The sequence below is a fragment of the Cnephaeus nilssonii genome, assembly GCF_951640355.1.
Source record: "Cnephaeus nilssonii genome assembly, chromosome: X".
Classification (NCBI taxonomy): Eukaryota; Metazoa; Chordata; class Mammalia; order Chiroptera; family Vespertilionidae; genus Cnephaeus; species Cnephaeus nilssonii.
The window spans coordinates 4,969,342-4,987,636 of NC_137071.1; the positions used below are offsets into that span (position 1 = coordinate 4,969,342).

An 18,295-nucleotide genomic window follows, 5' to 3' on the forward strand; every position below is an offset into this window, starting at 1 on the left:
CTCTCTTGCTAAAAATGATAGATTATCTTAAAAGCCAATATTTGAGTAAAATTTTAAATTTAGATTATATTTTCCATAGAAATGATTTTCAACATTTCAAAGTTCCTGTGGAGTTATTTTAGTAAATCTGGCCTAAATCTTATTGTAAAATCTTGAAAACACCTGGTTGTCATCTTCAATTAAAGTCCCAACAAAACTTCAAGTAATCTGGCATAATGAAATCAGAACTTTCTATCATTTAAATTTTTCTATCCATATTCCATTCTACTATTACGAAAATCCAAAAAAAGAAAACCACTTGATATCAAGGATTGTAAAAAAATACTATGAGCACTAGGATGGGGGTGCGCTATAAGGGGTCAGTGGGAGGAAAAAAAGGAGCATATGTAATACTTTCAACAATAAGGATTTTTTTAGAAAAACATTTGTTAGTAATGATTCCAAAAGAATCATATTTAGTCTGTCCTCCTATAATTTCTGGTAGAGTCAGCTTATTGGGTGTGGGGGCCTAAGCTGTATGAAACCTGGCTCTACCCATCACTTAAATATCAATGCCTAGCACATACTACACTTTCTATTCTTAATTTAATTCTCTGGATCCAACCACGGCAATGCAATTCAACAGGCTGGCCTCAGTAGACCACAAAAAAAAAGAGGTCCATGTAGTAAGGACCAGGCAAAAGGTGAGATGAAAATGAGAGTATTCGTTATCCTGTTTATTTCTTGTCTATCTTTAGTGAATTACTCTATATTTTCAATTCAGTATATCTCAGTATCTTCATTGCCTTTGGTGCTCTGTCAGCTCTTGCTTCTTGAAGGCATTTGGAGCAGTTGGCTAGCTTTCCTGTCACTTCTGGCTATTAAAAAGTCTCTCCCCTCACATCCAACCATACTCTCTGTGAGCAACTCTCCACCTGACTGGAGGCTGGCAGGGAAACAAGCAAGGCGATCACTCTGAACACTTAGTCACTGGTGCGGCATGGGCACCAACTCAGCATGGGCCCAGCTGTGAGCACCCCACCTGGCTGCCGGTGTATACACATCAGAACTCAGTCCCGCCCGAGTGCTATGGGGAAAAGAGTGGAAATGCCACAGCCTCTCTGTAGGCTCACACCCTCTGCCTCTCTGAATCCCCAGCCTTCTCTCCCACCGCCTGCTTGGGCTGATGGGGACTGGAGCGGTTCAGTTCTCCAGCACCTCCTGCATGCGTGCAGCCAGGGCCTCCCTTTAGAAAAGACATTCCCTTTCATAGTCAGTCAGTGTTATACTGGATCAAGAATATGCCAACTGTAGCCCTAACTGGTGTGGCTCAGTGGATAGAGCATCAGCCTGCGGACGGAAGGGTCCCGGGTTCGATTCTGGTGAGGGGCATGTACCTTGGTTGCGGGCACATCCCCAGTCGGGGGCGTGCGGGAGGCAGCTGATGGATGTTTCTCTCTCTCATCAATGTTTCTATCTCTCTATCCCTCTCCCTTCCTCTCTGTAAAAAAAAAAATCAATAAAAAGAATATGTCAACTGTGGGTTTCCCAACATGCCAGGACATCCTCGGGAGATACTGAGCTCTCTGTCACTGGAGGTGATTAAGCTGATAGAAGAGATACTATAGTAAGGACCAGGCAAAAGTTGGGATGAAAAGGAGAATATTCGTTATTCTGTTTATTTCTTGACTATCTTTAGTGAGTTACTCTATATTTTCAATTCAGTATATCTCAGTATCTTTGAGTTTTCTGTAATACTCATAGAATAAGCAATAATGAGGTGGACAAAAAAATAGACAGCAAATGTTCAAGATTTGAATCCCCGAAGCCATCTGAGAAAGGGATATTTCCCACCCTCCAGAATTCACTCTGTCTCACACTGGCACCAAAAGACCTCTGAAAAGCAGAATACTTTATTTATTTTTTAATATTTTTTTTATTTATTTTAGAGAGAGAGAGGAAAGGAGGGGGAGAGAGATAGAAACATCAATAATGAGAGAGAATCATTGATTGGCTGCCTCCAGCATGCCCCCTACTGAGGATTGAGCCAGAAACCCGGGCATGTGCCCTAACCAGAATCAAACCATGATCTCCAGGTTCATGGGTCAACGATCAACCACTGAACCACACCGGCCGGGCAAGGCAAAAGACTTCAAACCAGAGCCAGTTGCCAAGTGTGTCTTCCATGCACCCACCACATGAGATATGACCACCTCTCTGCAAAGTTATCTTCAAGCCCATCTAGCATTCTGTGGTGCCCTTTCCCACAGGGGAAGCGTTTGTGTAAAGATGACGCCTCCTTTATGGCAGGGCATGTAGAATTCGGCCCAGCACTTTGAATTGCACTTTAAACACATCCTAATTCATTAGGCAGACTTGTCACTCAGCCCCAACAGCAGTACTGCTGGGACTCACAGCCTGAGCCTTGACAGAAAAAAGTTTGGTGACCCTGATCTAGCTTTCACTTTTTTTTTTTTCAACTGATTCTGGCAATAAAACCCTTTATATATCTTCTGCACCCAATTCCAAGGAAAACATATTTTTGCAATTAATCCAGGTCAGATATTCCCAGACTCCTACAATGCTCAGAGTTCTGGAAAAAAATTTTTTTCAAAAGTGAATTCCTCAAAATTAATCTGAAATGTTTAAATGAACTTTTCCTAAGAATGGAAACATCTCATTTAACGTAGTCATTTACAAGATGAAACTTAGGCACTTAAAGGAAATAATAGTAAAATGAACACCGCAACATATAAAACCTGCTGAATAAGAAGGATTAGAAAATAAAAAGAGACTAGTGAAGGGATTAGTATTGTGAGATGACCAGTAGCTTTTTTTCTTATATTTTTTCTTTGGAATTTTTTTGTGATGCTATTATCTAATTTTTGTTGAAAAAAGTAATTATAAATAATTGTGGAAAGAGTACTAAAGGTTCAAGGCATCAAATAACAGCAAATATATTTTTTCTAAACATCTATAAAATAGGAGTAGAGTTCACTTAGGGCATAATTTTGTTTTACTATAGACTTCATTTTTTAATTTTCTGAATCATGTGAATATATTACCTATTTTTAAATATTACCTATTTTTAAACACACACATACATGGGTCACATGTTTAATTTGCTCCCCCAAATTCCGCTCCTACTTTATTCCTTATATTTATAGCCCATTCATCATATATTATGTGGGTTTGAGGGAGACCAATAAATAGCAATCCTCTTTACCAGCTTCTGAAGCATTATAAAATTAAGACAAAAGAATGAAGCAGATAGACCAAAATAAATGGCTGGGTTGGAGGATGTGACTTTAATCAGCAAATTTCCTTCCTAATTTAAAAAAATCTGAAATAAAATCAATTCCTCTACAGTGTCCCATGTAGAACTGAACTGAGGCAGGTATCACCACACCCTGGAGTAGTCTACAAGATATTCAACACTTTATGATCTGCACCTACCAATCTAAACAGTGCTCAGCTGAAACCAGCACACACAGCCTTCCTGGTATGTGCCTGCCCATGCAGGGCCAGATTCTGTACTTACTGTAGGGAGCAGCAAATGGCTGCAGCCTGAGGGCAGGAAGGCTCTGAAGGAGAAGAGAACCCAAGCCCAGTTTCTCCTTGCAGCTCACCAATCAGATCATTCATTTTACCTCTCAAGGGGAAGAATGAGGGGCAGAGGAGAGAGAAACCAGGAGTGCTGCCTTAATCACAGATAGAGATGGTAGGAAACATCATAACTAGAGAAAATTCCTCTGGATGAATAGATAAAAAAGTAAAACTATTAAAATTGTACTAAAGCCTTTAAAAAAATAAACAAGGTACTATGATAGATACCAGCAAACCTATTCATATTTAAATTATTTTCAAAATGAGTACTATGGATTTATTTGTCACCCTCCAAATTCATGTCTTGAAGCCCAAACCCCAAATATAACTGTATTTGGCCTATAGGAGGTAATTATGGCTAAATTAGGTCACAGGTGGAGCCCTATTATAGGATTAGTGTCCTCATAAGAAAAGATACCAGAGAGCTCACTCTTTGCCCTTCCACTTCCCCTTTGTTGAAGAGGTCACATGAGCACACAATGATCTGGTGGCACCTGCAAGCCAAAAGAAGAGCCCTCAGAATGAAACCTACCTTGGCAGCACCTTAAATTTGGACTTTCCAACCTCCAGAACCGTGAGGAATGAACTTCTGTTGTTTAAGCCACCCAGTCTGTGGTATTTTGTTACAGGAGCCGAGCTGACTAATACAATGGGAGTAGAGTTCTTATCTATACTATCTATCTATTCATTAGCAAGAGAAATATGTATACAACAGAAATGCAGAAAGCTTTTGTAAAAGTTAAACAAAAATGTGGTTCCCTTAAAAAGAGATTAATAAATTTTTTTTTCAAAATCAAGTTTTAAAATATTACACTATCTCAAATAATACTGCAAGTTATCAATTGAGATTTTTCAATGTTTACTTACTCTGTTGTTTCTCTGTTGGGAACTTTCCTCAGGGAGAAAGCCACCATCGCTTTAAAGAGATATTCTTCATTTGTATCCCAGGCATACTGAAGAGAAGTAAAACAGAAATGAAAAGCGAAGAGGCATGAGGTAAAAAATAGTGCACTGGATTGCCCTGGCCTGTGTTGCTAAGTGGTTAGACTGGGCTCGATTCCCAGTCAAGGACACATGCCTGGGTGGGAGGTTCGCTCCACGCCCCCAGTCAGGGCGTGTGCGGGAGACAACCAATCAATGTGTCTCTCTCACATCACATGGACGTTTCTCTCCCTCCCTCCCTCCCTCCCTCTCTCTCTCACTTCCTTTCTCTCTGAAAAGCAATGGGAAAAATATCCTCAGGTGAGGATTAACAGCAACAAAAATGGTGCACTGGATTATGATAGATCATATCACCATAATGTTCAGGATAGAATTTCTTGTACATTCTATCATTCCAAGTGTGGCATGTTTTCCACTGCATTATCTTCTTCAGATCTGCAGTATTAATAGCCAATAAATAGGACATTTGGACATCTCATAATGGACAAATACAGTCAGTTCCCTTCCTCCCTTTCTTCTTTCCCACAGAACCTGATTCCCCCTCTCAGCTTCCTTCCTTTATAAACATCAGTACACATTTTCTTAGCTTGAAACCTGAGTGTATGTGCATGTTATGGGCTGAATTGGGCCGCCGCCCCCAAAGAAACATTAATTTTTATGTCCTATCCTAGTACCTCAGAATGTAATCATATATGGAGATTGTGTCTTTATGAAGGTGATTAGGTTAAAATTAGATCAATAAAGTAGGCCCTAATCCAATATGACTGGTGCACTTACAAGAGGAAATCTGGATACACACACACACACACACACACACACACACACACACTGAAAGAAGACAGGTGAAGATATAAAGAGAAGACAACCACCTACAAGCTAAGAAGAGAGGCCTGGAATGACTCCATCCCTCATGGAACTCAGAAGGAACCAACCCTGATGTCATCTTGTCTTGGATTTCTAGCCTCCAGAACTGAAAGAAAATAAACTGCTGTGTTTAAGTGACCCAGTCTTTGTTGCAGCAGCACTAGGAAACTAATGTAGCCTACCTCTTATTATAGTGAGTAATCAAGTATTACTGGAGAAAATCACAAAACAGGGTCTGTTGGTTACTCTAAATTCATGGTGACCTACTCCCACATTTCCTTAGGTTTCCCCATCAGTTTTCTTTCTCTCGTGGTTCACAATGACTATTCCAAGCCCTCTTCAGGCCCCACAAATCTCAGTGCTATCCCTCACATCTCACTAGATGCTCTTGCTTCATAATTTATAGATACATCTCAAGTTATCAATTTAAACTCCCCCAACCTCCTGTCACCAAATACAAAACTTCCTCCAGAGACACACATTCTATTCATATCCTTCTCTCAATGGATAGATGTGGTATTTCTCCTCCTGTCCAGGGCTGATCCACCCACCTCTATTAGGAACACTTCCCTTCTGCCCTTCTCAGGCTCTAAACAATATCAGTTTCCACCTCCTGTTGTTCAATGCTGACTTGGGCCTATCATTTGACTTTTAACCACACTCAAGTCTTTCCCATTAAAACAACAGCAAAACCAAATCACTTTACGCAGTCTTCCTTTTTCCACCTACTTATGTCTCTCTCCATCCTTCACTGCCAAAATACTTGAAGGAGTTGTCCATACTTCTCACATTATATGTTCAATGACCACTTCTTCTTAAACCTCTTCATTATCTGCCTTCCAGTTCTGCCAGTCTAAAAACACAGCTCTCTCTAAAGTTACCAGTTATCTCCACATTGTTTAACACAATGAGCACTCTTCATTCTCATCTTGCTTGGCCTCTCAACAGCATTTGCCGCTCTTGAAAACTCCCTTCATCTTGAAGCACTCTCTTCCCAATTGTGATACAAGAGTTTATTAGTTATCCTCTTGCCCCCTTTGCAGATTCACTGTCTTCTACAAGGACTTCAAGTTTTAGAGAAACTCAAAGCTCTCTCTACTCTTGGACCTCTGTACTTTTCCCCTGGGCATTGTCATTTCCTCCAGCTTTCCATTGTCATCTTAGAACAAAGGACTCAGGAATGTATATCTCAAGCCAGCTCTGTCCTTGCCTGTTTATCAATAATAGCTCAAACACAACAAGTTCAAAATTAAAGTCTGTTATTGTCTTTTCTTGGTTGCCTAACTCATAAATAGGACATCACCTAACCAGTTGCATAATTAGAAACAAAAGCTTCATCCTTGACTCCTCCTTATTCCTTCCTTGTCATACTATCCCTATGGCTCTCGAATCCCTTCACTACTCTCTCCACCAACACATTTTATTTCAAATGAACATCATCTCCCACCTCCGCTATGCCAATCACCTCCTAATTGGTGCCACCTTTCTACTCTAGTACCCTCCAATCTGTCTTCCACACTGTTGTTAAACTGTCCTCCAAACACAAATTCTACCATGACATTAAAGATAATATCAAAACTCCCGAAAACAGTCCACATATTCTTTGGCCTGACTCCTCCTTTCTCTCTAAGCTCATCATGTGCCACACTCCTCCTCACTGCTCCAGTTCCAGACAACTCAGTCTTCCTTCTACCCCTCACTCTCACCAAGTTCCTTCGTGAAGAATCCTTTGCACATGCTGTTTCCTCTGCCCCTGTTTCTTTTATCCCTTAGTTCACTTCTACTTATGCTTCAGACCTCAGAGCAAACGTCAGGTATTGAGGCCCCCGCAGAAGCCAAAACCCACTTGTACTTCTACTTCCTGTAATATTTGTCCAGAATGCACATTTGCATTTGGTTCACTGACTATTTAATGGACAACCAATTCTCCGACTACTATAATTCCACAAGGACAGGGACAAGCCTGATTTTAGCTGCTCTGCATCCCTAAACCCAGCATGGTGCCTGCTCTCAGAAGATCCTGGGATAAACAGTGTATAGCACTGGGAAAGAGAGTGGATCCTGCAGCCAGACTTGTCTGGGTTCCATCTTACCTTTGCCACCTGCTGACTTGAGATCTTGCGCAGGTCATTTAATTTCTTTGCACCTCTCATCCACTTGATGAGAATAGGAATACCTGTACTACATTCCTCAAAGGGTTATTGTGACAGCTAAATGAGCTGATGTGAGCAAAGTGCTCTAGAAGGGGCCCACCTAGAAAGCAAACTAGGTTCTCAATAAATGTTGGCTGCCATAACGATTACTCATTGAGTGAATAAAATAAAACATTGCCTCTAAACAGAATACCTCTAAGTTTCTTTAGCGGTTCTCTACTGTTTATAGCCTAAGCATCTTAATATCATCTTCTCTTGGGGGAAATTTTCACAGACCATACTGGAAAACTGAAACTAAAATTACAAAACACCATCTTATTAATTCGATACTCTTTACTGTTCCTATAACTACATGAGCACCATGAGTATTACATTTCAATTTTATAACAATACATTTCATATTATTTTGATATTTAGGAGGAATTAAAGAAACTTCATGGTAGAATGTGAAAATTTTGTGCTACGAAAACTCTTATGCAGATGAAATATGACCTCTTTTCAATGTCTACAAAACTGAGGCTAACAACATTCAAATGACCACAATAGTGAAGCACAGAACCCAACCAAGACCTAACTGCCAGATTCAGGCCGCTTTGCTGCACTATGCTGGGTTGAACTGTTCAAGGGTACAAAATTGTTTTTTATAATACAAACCTTCACATATTTTCTAGCATAAACTGTAGATAAAGTATTTTAGGCAAAATCATTTTATTAATAATTTCTATTTTACTATAACATTTTCATTTTTAAGAAGATACTGGATTTGAGGTCTTTAGAAGCAATCTATACAACTTTAAAATAACCAGGTAAAGAGGCTCATTATTAGAGAAAGCACAATGTTATTAGCAAACAAAATTTAAAATGAACACGCAGGTTCTCCACTTACTGCTTTATCTCCCAGAGCTGTTCTGATACTAAGTCTCACTTTAAAAGCATTTTCTGCATCTGCCAGAAAGAAAAAAGAACAGTGTATGATAAAATCTGCCCAAACTGAGCCTAACAAATCTAATATCTAATGCAAATCAAATCAACAGAACACAGAACTGCAAATAAACTGCTCTCCAAATTCCTGAAAGTTTAACTGTAATCATCTCAGATGGTTTAAAATTTTCTTTCAAACTCATAAAACAGCTTAACTTTCAAGCCACAACATGTCTATAGATTTTGAAAAATTAAGTGGTCTTTCGATCAAAAACTTATCCAACATTAAAAACTATTCATCTATTTTTAAGTTTCAGGGCTACATACCTGGTTGACAGAGTTCACCATGAATAGCAGTCACCAGAAAAAAGAGCAGCCACAACATTCTTTCAGAGAGGCAAACACAAGACAAACCAAGGGAAAAATAATCCACCCTCCACTTAAAGCAGCTTTAGCCATTCTGTGACCCGGATTAGAATAACAGAGAAACAAGCAAGCCACCAGCTACAAGGTTTAATGATTAATCCCCATCACTTGGGTTAATACTTTGACAGAAGCAGCCCATCTCCTGTCAGTTATTTACAAAAGCCTGTTTGGAAAACAGGTTAGCTGTGCTTTGCAAACTCTAGCTTGAAAGAATGTTTCCCCTGCTGACTCAAAGTCAGAATTCTCCCCACGCCCCTTTGTTGTCTGGTTAAGTGCAGGATGGAAAGAACTGAGTCCTCTCTGGAGGATTTTCCTGGTATGAACTTCCCATCTTTTCAGGCCTGAAGTATCTATCTGGCTGACAGATAAGCTATCTTAATTTGGGAAGCTAATATCACTCCTTTCTATCTCTGGTGAACAAAGGCCTTGCAAGAGGGGCCTTACCTGACTCACACTTCTGCAGGTCAACATCCTGGCCCAGCTTCCAATTCAAAGGGGATGATTTTGGTCAGCCCGAAGGGGTGGCAGCTGTGCAAAATCACAGCTGATGACATAGAGCAGTGCTGTCCAATGGAACTCTGTGATGATGGAAATGCTCCATAGCTGCCCTCACAAAGTGGTAGCCAGTAGACATGGGTGACTGTTGAGCACTTGAAACGGGGCTGGTGCTGCTGTGAAAGGAATTCAAGATTAAATTAAGTAGCCACATGGGCTGGTGAGCACATAGGTCAATGATGCTACAGAGCAGTAGTCAAGAGCTGCCCACCACAAACTAGGTCTGCTGGGCTCTCTCTTTAACCCTCCAAAGAGCACCTCACTGGTGCGGTTGTTATAATTGTCTTACAGCGAGGAAATCAAGGCTCTGGTGTTCAAGGCATCGGTGGCAATGGGAGGAGTGAATAGGTGTCACTTGAACCCTCTCTCCACCACACTGAACCGCACTGCATCTCAGGTCATCATTGGTAAAACTGAAATTGCAGCAAAACCTCAGAAATGCTCTGAGTAAGATAAAGAATGGACAAGACTCCTTCCCTCGTGGGCACTCTACGGAGGCCAATAGAAGCCCCCAGAGGGGTTTGATCGATGTCAGGGCTTTCCTCTCTTCCATGCTGCCTCTTCATGCATTTGGCCCCCAAATTTGACCTTGTTGCTTGAAAACCACGAGTGGGAAAATTAGGTTGGGTGACCCGGATGTTAATAGAAAGTTTGGATTTTTAAAGCAACAATGAGAAAATGCAAACAATGACACTTCTGCAACACTTTGAGAGTCAAATCATTTCCCCCTCCTACTTAGGGTGGTATGTTATCATCTATGACCCATTTCTGTTGGCTAACTCCACCTGAGGAAGCTTTTTTGCCTTTCCTCCACTTCAGTTGCCAAGGCACAGAGTCAGGAGAAGTTAGACTAGAGGGAGAGGCAGCCAAAAGTTAACTCAGCCATTTTCGAAATTTCACTATTTGGTAAAATGGAAATTTCCTAGAAGTAAGAGCTAATATAACTAACCCCTGCAAACAAGGTCAGACTAGATCAAGTTATCTTGGCAAATGTTAGATAAGATAAAGTCATCATGGGAAGGAAAAGTCAATAGAGATTGTAACAAAGCTGATAACTGGCATCAAGGAACAAAGCCATGTTAGAGAAAGAAATCCTTTCCTTTAGCCTGAAACTTCATAGAAGTATCAAATACCTCTCTTTTGCTTCTACTTAATCATCTTTGTAACTAGAGTTGAAGACAGTAAAATGCTGAATTGTAGTCTAAGCCATTCATTTGAAGAGAGAAAATATTTTCCCTTTTAAGGTATGATTTCTCAATGTTGTCTCATTTTAAAAACAGAAAAATCGCAACACAAATTCTGTACAGAAAATATAGAAAAGTACAAAACTCCCATAATGAAGTATCATAGATGACCAATATTAATATATTTTAATAGTTGATACACACCTTCCTTAACCTTGGATCTTCTTGCATGATGTTGCCGTGGTTTTGTCTCATTGTAGCAGCACTATCAGAACAGGATGATGTAATGGGAATAACATGGACCTTGTCGTCTTCCTCACTTTAATGGGATTACTGCTCTTCCACAGCATCTGGTGAGTCACATTAGATTTGATCTGTCACAAGAAAACGTCTCCTTTTATTCCTAGTTTACTATTTTCTTTTATCAATAACTAATGTTGAATTTTATCAACTGTTTTTTCAGCACCTCTTAATATGATTCTCGAGTTTTTACCATTTGGTGCTTTATATTAATAAATTCCTTACATTGATCCCTTAGATATACTCATTTTGATGATTTTTAACATGCTTCTAGACTTAATTACTGCTTTTTTCCTAGGGTTTTTAAACTTATTTTCATAGAAGAATATTATGTAGCTAATTCTTTTTTAAAATATGTTTTCATTGATTTCAGAGAGAAAGAGGAAGTGAGAGATAAAAACATCAATGATGAGAGAGAATCATTGATTGGCTGCCTCCTGGGAATCAAGCCCACAACTCCGCATGTGCCCTGACAAGGAATCGAATGTTGACCTCCTGGTTCATGGGTTGATGCTCAACCACTGTGCCACACCGGCTGGGCTCAACTGCTGATTCTTAAAGTTTATTTTTTCCTGCTTTTATATTGCCATCTTGAAAATGTTATAGAAAGATTTCTAACATTGTCTATGCTTACAAATACTTAAAATGCAGAAAAAATACAAAATTCAGAGCTGAATAATGTGGATCATTCCTATTTTGGAGGAAGAGTTATAGCAAAAGTTTCATTTCTTGTATTGCCATTTATTATAGGTTTCATATTTCTTTCTGAGTCCATTTTAGCTATTGACAATTTCAAAAAATTATTCATTTTATTAAGATTTTCCAGTATTTGCCGAAACCGGTTTGGCTCAGTGGATAGAGCGTCGGTCTGCGGACTGGAGGGTCCCAGGTTCGATTCTGGTCAAGGGCATGTATATTGGTTGCCTGGGGGATGTGCAGGAGGCAGCTAGTCAATGTCTCTCTCATCGATGTTTCTGGCTCTCTATCCCTCTCCCTTCCTCTCTGTGAAAAATCACTAAAATATATATTTTTTTAAAAAACAACAACCTATTTGGCCTTAGTTTAAAAAAAAAAAAGATTTTCCAGTATTCTCATGAACTTTATATATATTTGCCATTTAAAAAATCTACATTCATTGCTTATATTCCCTTTATATTTTCTGGTGTGTATTTTTTTCTCATTTTCCCATTATCTTGCCAGAGGTTTATCTAGTTTTATTGTTTAATCAAAGAATAAGATCTTGAATTTAATTTTCAATTCTTTTCTTTCTGCTTTGTGATTCATCAATCTTACTTACATTCATTAAGTCCTTACCCCTGTTGTCATTATACTGGCTTTCTTGTTCTTTTTATAACTCTTGAGCTGGTTAATAGGCTTATTTCTTTTTAATCGTTCTCAGTTAATAATGAAAATATATGTGGCTATTAATTTTCCTTGGAGTATTCTTCTGGCACATGACATAAGAAGTATAGATGCACAGTGATCTCATCCTTCTTTTCAAAAAAGTCTATAATTACAGTTTTAATTTTTCTATATTCCAGTATTTGCTTAGAAAAGTATTTGACAATTGCAAAGGAAACTGCAGCCCAAAATGAAATGATTAAAAATATCAACTTTTGCCCGGCCTGTGTGGCTAAGTGGTTGAACGTCGACCCATGAATCACGAGTTCATTGGTTCAATTCCTGGTCAGGGCACATGCCTGGGTTTCGGGCTCAATCCCCAATAAGGGGTGTTCGGGAGGCAGCTGATCGATGTTTCTATCTCTCTATCCATCTCCCTTCTCTCTCTAAAAATCAATAAAAACATATAAATTGTTTAAAAATATCAACTTTCATGGGTCCTGTCAGGTGAATAGAAAGAGAAAGAGAAACTATAAAGACATTGACTTAAAATATGAAGATTCTTAAAAGGTATGGATCACTTCAAACATGCTAAAAATGATTTAATAAAGAACTTGATAGCTCAATAAAATAGGTAGAACACAGAACTAGATACTATTGTTCTTGCCTCTTAATATACTGTCTTTACTTTCTTATACCTTTCAAAATCTTGTATCTATTTAGTCTTTATTTTCATGTACAATTTTAAGTATTAAACCTCCTGAGAATTCATATCAAACTTGCTTCATACAATGCTCATTTCAGCAATTCCACATATTGGTGCCTAATACCTTATTAGTAGCCATGGTAATAATGATAAGTAAAGCAGTTTCAAGCATTCTGAATATGTAACTATTGACGTTCTTTTTAAAAAATTAAATCTTTATTGTTGAAAGTATTACATATGTCCCCGTTTCCCCCCATTGACCTCTCCCACCCCACCCCCACTCCCCACCCCAGGCCTTAGTATTGACTTTCAATGTCCCAAGCTTAGAGAACATAAATAAAAGGTTGAGATTATTGTTGCCATGAGCAATAGGAAACACAGCAAGTCTCTTGAGACAGGAAAAAGAAATTGATTTTTCCACGTTTTTACATACTCCACAACAGTATAGAAAAGCAGTTTCTCAGCACATAACTATTGATCTACTGCTCAGGAGGGTAAATTAAATATGACATCACATGAAAACATGTGGGTTGTTCTTTTCATTCATGTGAGATGCCTTTTAAAGATCATCAGAGCTGTAAAAGCATGTGGGGATATATATGCTCCATTTACCTTCAATAAAACAAGAGGTAGGAAGAACCAATGTTGCTTTTAAAACTTAACCCCAATTATTGTTTCATTACCACATACAGGTATTCATAAAACCATAACACCTAAAACTAGTAAACTGTGAAACCATTTCAAATATAACTTTACTCTGCACATTTTATTGGGTTTTGAGAAATGTATCCAGCTGTGACACATTAAAAGAAATCAAACCTGTAATAGCTGAACATTTTGTACCTTTAAAAACTATTGGCTCTACTTATTCGTTTTCTAAAAGTTGTAGAATTTTTAATAAATGTGACTCTTTATCATTTAAACTGAAATGAAATTGATATGCTATAAAAACAGTATCAAGATATTTATAGTAATTAGTCTAATATTTTCAATATAATTAGAAGGTAAAAATTATTTTTCTCTTTAAATTTTCAGTGTTAAGGTACATGGGAAGATAAAGTATTTTGTCTATTGTGAAAAATACTAATTTTAACTCAGTGGTTGTCAATGGAGGTGGGGGTGGTGGATATTTTTTTCTTACGGAAGACATTTTGGCAACTCGAGACATTTTTGGTTGTCACAAATGGCGAAGAGGTGCTACTGGTATCTGTTGGTTAGAGCAGTGGTCCGCAAACGGCGGCTCGCGAGCCACATGTGGCTCTTTGGCCCCTTGAGTGTGGCTCTTCCACAAAATACCACGACCTGGGCGAGTCTATTTTGAAGACATGGCGTTAGAAGAAGTTTAAGTTTAAAAAATTTGGCTCTCAAAAGAAATCTCAATCGTTGTGCTGTTGATATTTGGCTCTGTTGACTGATGAGTTTGCTGACCACTGGGTTAGAGGACAGGGATGCTGCCAAACATCCTACAAACTTTAGAAACATCTTTTAGGCCTTTATAGAGTACCTTTCTGCTCCTTATATTTGAGTTAATGGAAATAACTTAACTGACAAAAGGAAGAACAGGAGATAAAAGGGAACCCAGTGTATGTGTGTGTGTGTATAAAATCAAACAACGATGAGATTTTAACATCCTTTGCTTCATGTTCTGAAATTAAAATAAACTCGTTTGTTCCACATTCTGAAATTATTATTAAAATAAACTCATTTATCTTTTTATTAAGATGGCTAATAAGAAAGAACAATTGCCTGGTTGCCGGACCCAGTCTAACAGCCTATGATTAATAAGCAGACATCTAAAACGCACTATCACTGAATGATGTTTCTCCATTCTACTGCCCTTCTCCTTGTCATTTACAATGAAGTCATTTCCACATGAAATCTTCATTAGCACCCCTGTGCCTATGTCAGAGAATCCAAACTCTAGAACCCGTTAAGATCTGAAGCTAAGTTGGGCTTTTCAGAGCATCCACATTAATGCCGCTGCTCCATCCTCCTCTAAGCCATTCTGCCAGCTAGTCCCTGCAAGTGGGCTATATCCTACCTCTGATCTTTCTGTGTGTTCTTTTCACACTATTTCCTTAACTTCGATATTGGGAGCTTTTCCTTTTTTATTTTGCAACTTTAAACATATTAGCCATTTTTACAGGCCTATCTCAATATCATTTCCTTTGAGAAAACTTTCTTTAGTTTTTGTTACAGATTTTTATTTGTTGTAAACTTGTCCAAACTACTAACTTTCTATTCTCTCCTCCTGCGTTCTCATAACATTTTGTTCACAGCCATATATGCATTTATTGCTGACATGATTTACTTTTGTATCCTACAAACTTTAAGTTCCTGGAGAGCAGGGGCTGTATTTGGTTCAATTCTACATTTCTCATGCCCCTTGAATATTTGATAATTTAATAAAACTGAATTGACTTATATGAATTATAAACTGACATTCTAAGTAGCTTGAGACTGTGAAAATGAAGTACCTATGAGGTACACTGCAATTTGTTTTTACATTCTTGGCCAGAAAAACAACAACTTCATTATCATTGATAAACAAGAAATCCTGGGCTTTGGAATATTTTTGTTTCCACTCCCATATTTTGTGCCCTTTTTAAGATGAGAAAAAAAATCTGAAGGTTCATCAAATTTTGAGGGTTAATCAAAAGCCATAATCATTGTGAACTTTGTCACTTTTTTTCCACAGGGTAACATTTTTCTAGTTCGGAGAAAGTTAATCACTACTGTGTGGAAATAAAGATTAATTCAGACAAACTGAGTGAATGTAATCCTGCCAACTTAATATTCCTAAGGTAGGAATTTAAAGGACACTTTCTTAAACAGAATGCATGTGAGCTTGTCTTCGTGCCTCATCTTGTACATGAAGGCCAATACATTAAAATGGGTTCTGTGTAGTAAAAGCAAGACTTTACTGACATTTCTTCCTAGATGTTTAACTGTTTCTAATATTGTTGGGTTGTTATACAAAAAGAGTATTCTCAGTTAGGTAAGTCATGATTTTTTTCTAGGCTAAAATTATTGCAGCCATGCTCTACAGAGTAGCATTTTCCATCCTTAATCTTCTACTTGGCTGACAGTCACCCTGTCACGTTTAGCCCAGCCTAACTTCCTTTGCCAACCTCTATAAGGAGGTGGAGGGGCTATTGGGCCATGTGGCTTTTTGGTTAGATGTTCTCTTTTTCATAAACGAATCTTAAACTAACCTTGTTCTGGCTGATATACAAAATATATGGATTAATCAATATATCAAAGTTTCTGCCCTTAAGTTTGGTCAGCAATAATGACCTTGATCCTGCTATTGTGTGAAAGTCATCAAAAGCCTATAGAAAAAAATGTTTGTTTTTGAGGACTGCCTAAAAGACATGCATGCTAGACCTCTATTACTACAAATCTGAAATGCCAGATAGATTGTTTGCATCCACTCATCCATCCTGCACCCACCACAGACTATGTTATTTTATTAGAGAACTTATTCCTTCTGAACATGGACTTAGTCACAAAAGTTCCACAAGCAGTTGACATGTGAGTTGAAACTAACTTGTCATAATGGGGAATGGTGATCTAAATGCTGTCCTGAATAAAGCCTGTGATCTCAAATGAAAAGGAAGTTTGGGAGTGTCAAAGAATTGATTTAATGCACTGTGCTTTGTGATTGTGGCCACAATTTACATTGAGAGTATCTATATAAAACTCTCATCATACTTTGTTTCCTACTTAGTTCTCGGTATCATGATGAAGAATCAGGATTTCCCTTGAGACTAAAAGTCAAGAAAAACTATGCTTCTCAAAAAACAAACGAACATGGACCTGAAGGGCATTATGTAAGTGAAATTAAGTGAGACAGAAAGACAAATACCATACAATCACATTTATATGTGGAATATTAAAAAACTTACAAAAGCAAAAAAAACAAACAAACTCAGATATGGAGAAGAGACTGGTGGTTGCCAGAGGTGGAGTGAGGGATGGGAGTGGGGGAGGGCGTGAAATGGGTGAAGCGGGTAAAAAGGTACAAATTTCCAGTTGTATAATAAATAAGTAATGGGATGTAACATACAGCATGGCAACTATAGTTAATAATACTGTATTATAGATTTGAAAGTTGCTAAGAGAGTCAATCTTAAAAGTTCTCATCACAAGAAAAAACCTGTAACTATGAGTAGTGAGATGTAAGTAAACTACACTTACTGTGATCATTTCAACATATACACTAATATCAAATCATTATGGTATACACTTGGAACTAGTATAACGTTATATGTCAATTATATTTCAATTTTTAAAAAAAGACCAGCATTTGCCAAGTCCTTTTCCACCTATTAAACAACCCCCATATTACACCTTCCTTAACTTTCTCATCAAATCTTGTTCCAGCCAAACTCAAGGGGGGGGGGGAGGACTTCAGGCTGTAAGCTTCTTGTGGTTTTCTTATTTGTCACTGGAACACATACAATTTAAACTAATGAATAGCTGAATGGCTAATGGAAAGTGCCCTGCCCCCAGGAGTGCCCGTTCCAAGATTTCGGGGCAGGAAAAAAAAAAAAAAAAAAGCTGGTAATAACCGCTTCACTTTTTTTGTGGACCCAGAATTGTAACTGGAGGGAGTAAAGGAGATTAATTTCAGAATAGGGGGCCGAAGGCAGCGGTTTAAGTGTGGTATTGTCTCCACAGGCCCTACACACAGGATGCCTAGGAAAAATCATCTGAAGGCTACATCAGGAAGTAGAGGAACAAGCTTACTCCGGGCAGCTGCCTAGCACTAAAGGTCAGCCGGGGGACTGGTAGGAAGACAGTTCCAGTAGGTTCCCAGTTATGTTTCCGATCCGGATTCTGCTCATAGTCGTGGTTTTTGGAGCTGGGAGAAATATGAAGAAAAGTCAATTACTAGACGAGGATCTAGGGTCCCCAGGCCTGTTCCATTATATAAATGCCTCTGACTTCTAGCTCTGAAGGTTTTCTCTGGAAACTCGTGGGCCCCGCCCACTCCTCCGTGGCTTCCCAGGACCAGGCTCCACCAGCGGAGGGAGAGCGGGAGGCACGAGTTGGTCGGAAAGGAACCAAAAGTGGGTGGCCTGGGACCCCAGGAAGAGGCCAAGACTGAATGTAGGAAAATGCGCGGGAGCGGGATGAGCCTGGCCAATGGGTCCTGCCGTGTATCAGGGACAGAACGTCGGAATTGGCCAGGACAGAGGGGCGTGGAATGCAGGAGGGAAGAAATTCGACCCGGAACGTAGGGGCTGAGCCTGGAACCAGGGGAAAGGAGCGCAGGCGCCGGCCCTGAGGGTAGGGGCGTGGCCTTGGCCTAG

The 18,295-nt window shown here is 38.9% G+C and overlaps 1 protein-coding gene and 1 long non-coding RNA gene across 2 annotated transcripts in view; both read right to left on the bottom strand.

The window, feature by feature from the left end:
- The window catches only part of CLTRN (collectrin, amino acid transport regulator), a 33,154-nt gene extending 24,025 nt beyond the window's left edge, over positions 1-9,129 (bottom strand). Inside the window, exons 1-3 of the mRNA XM_079765219.1 lie at positions 8,793-9,129; positions 8,431-8,489; positions 4,453-4,538 (exon numbers count right to left, since the gene is read on the bottom strand). Of these exons, the coding sequence (XP_079621345.1) occupies positions 4,453-4,538; positions 8,431-8,489; positions 8,793-8,850 (203 nt within the window). The 5' untranslated portion in view covers positions 8,851-9,129. The remainder of the gene's footprint in view (positions 1-4,452; positions 4,539-8,430; positions 8,490-8,792) is intronic.
- A 397-nt stretch (positions 9,130-9,526) lies between these two features.
- On the bottom strand, positions 9,527-17,825 carry LOC307095872. The gene is made up of 3 exons (XR_013813234.1): positions 17,730-17,825; positions 10,835-10,980; positions 9,527-9,562 (listed from the first exon to the last, which is right to left on the bottom strand). It is a non-coding gene; the product is annotated as an uncharacterized lncRNA (long non-coding RNA).
- Positions 17,826-18,295: the final 470 nt, after the last annotated feature.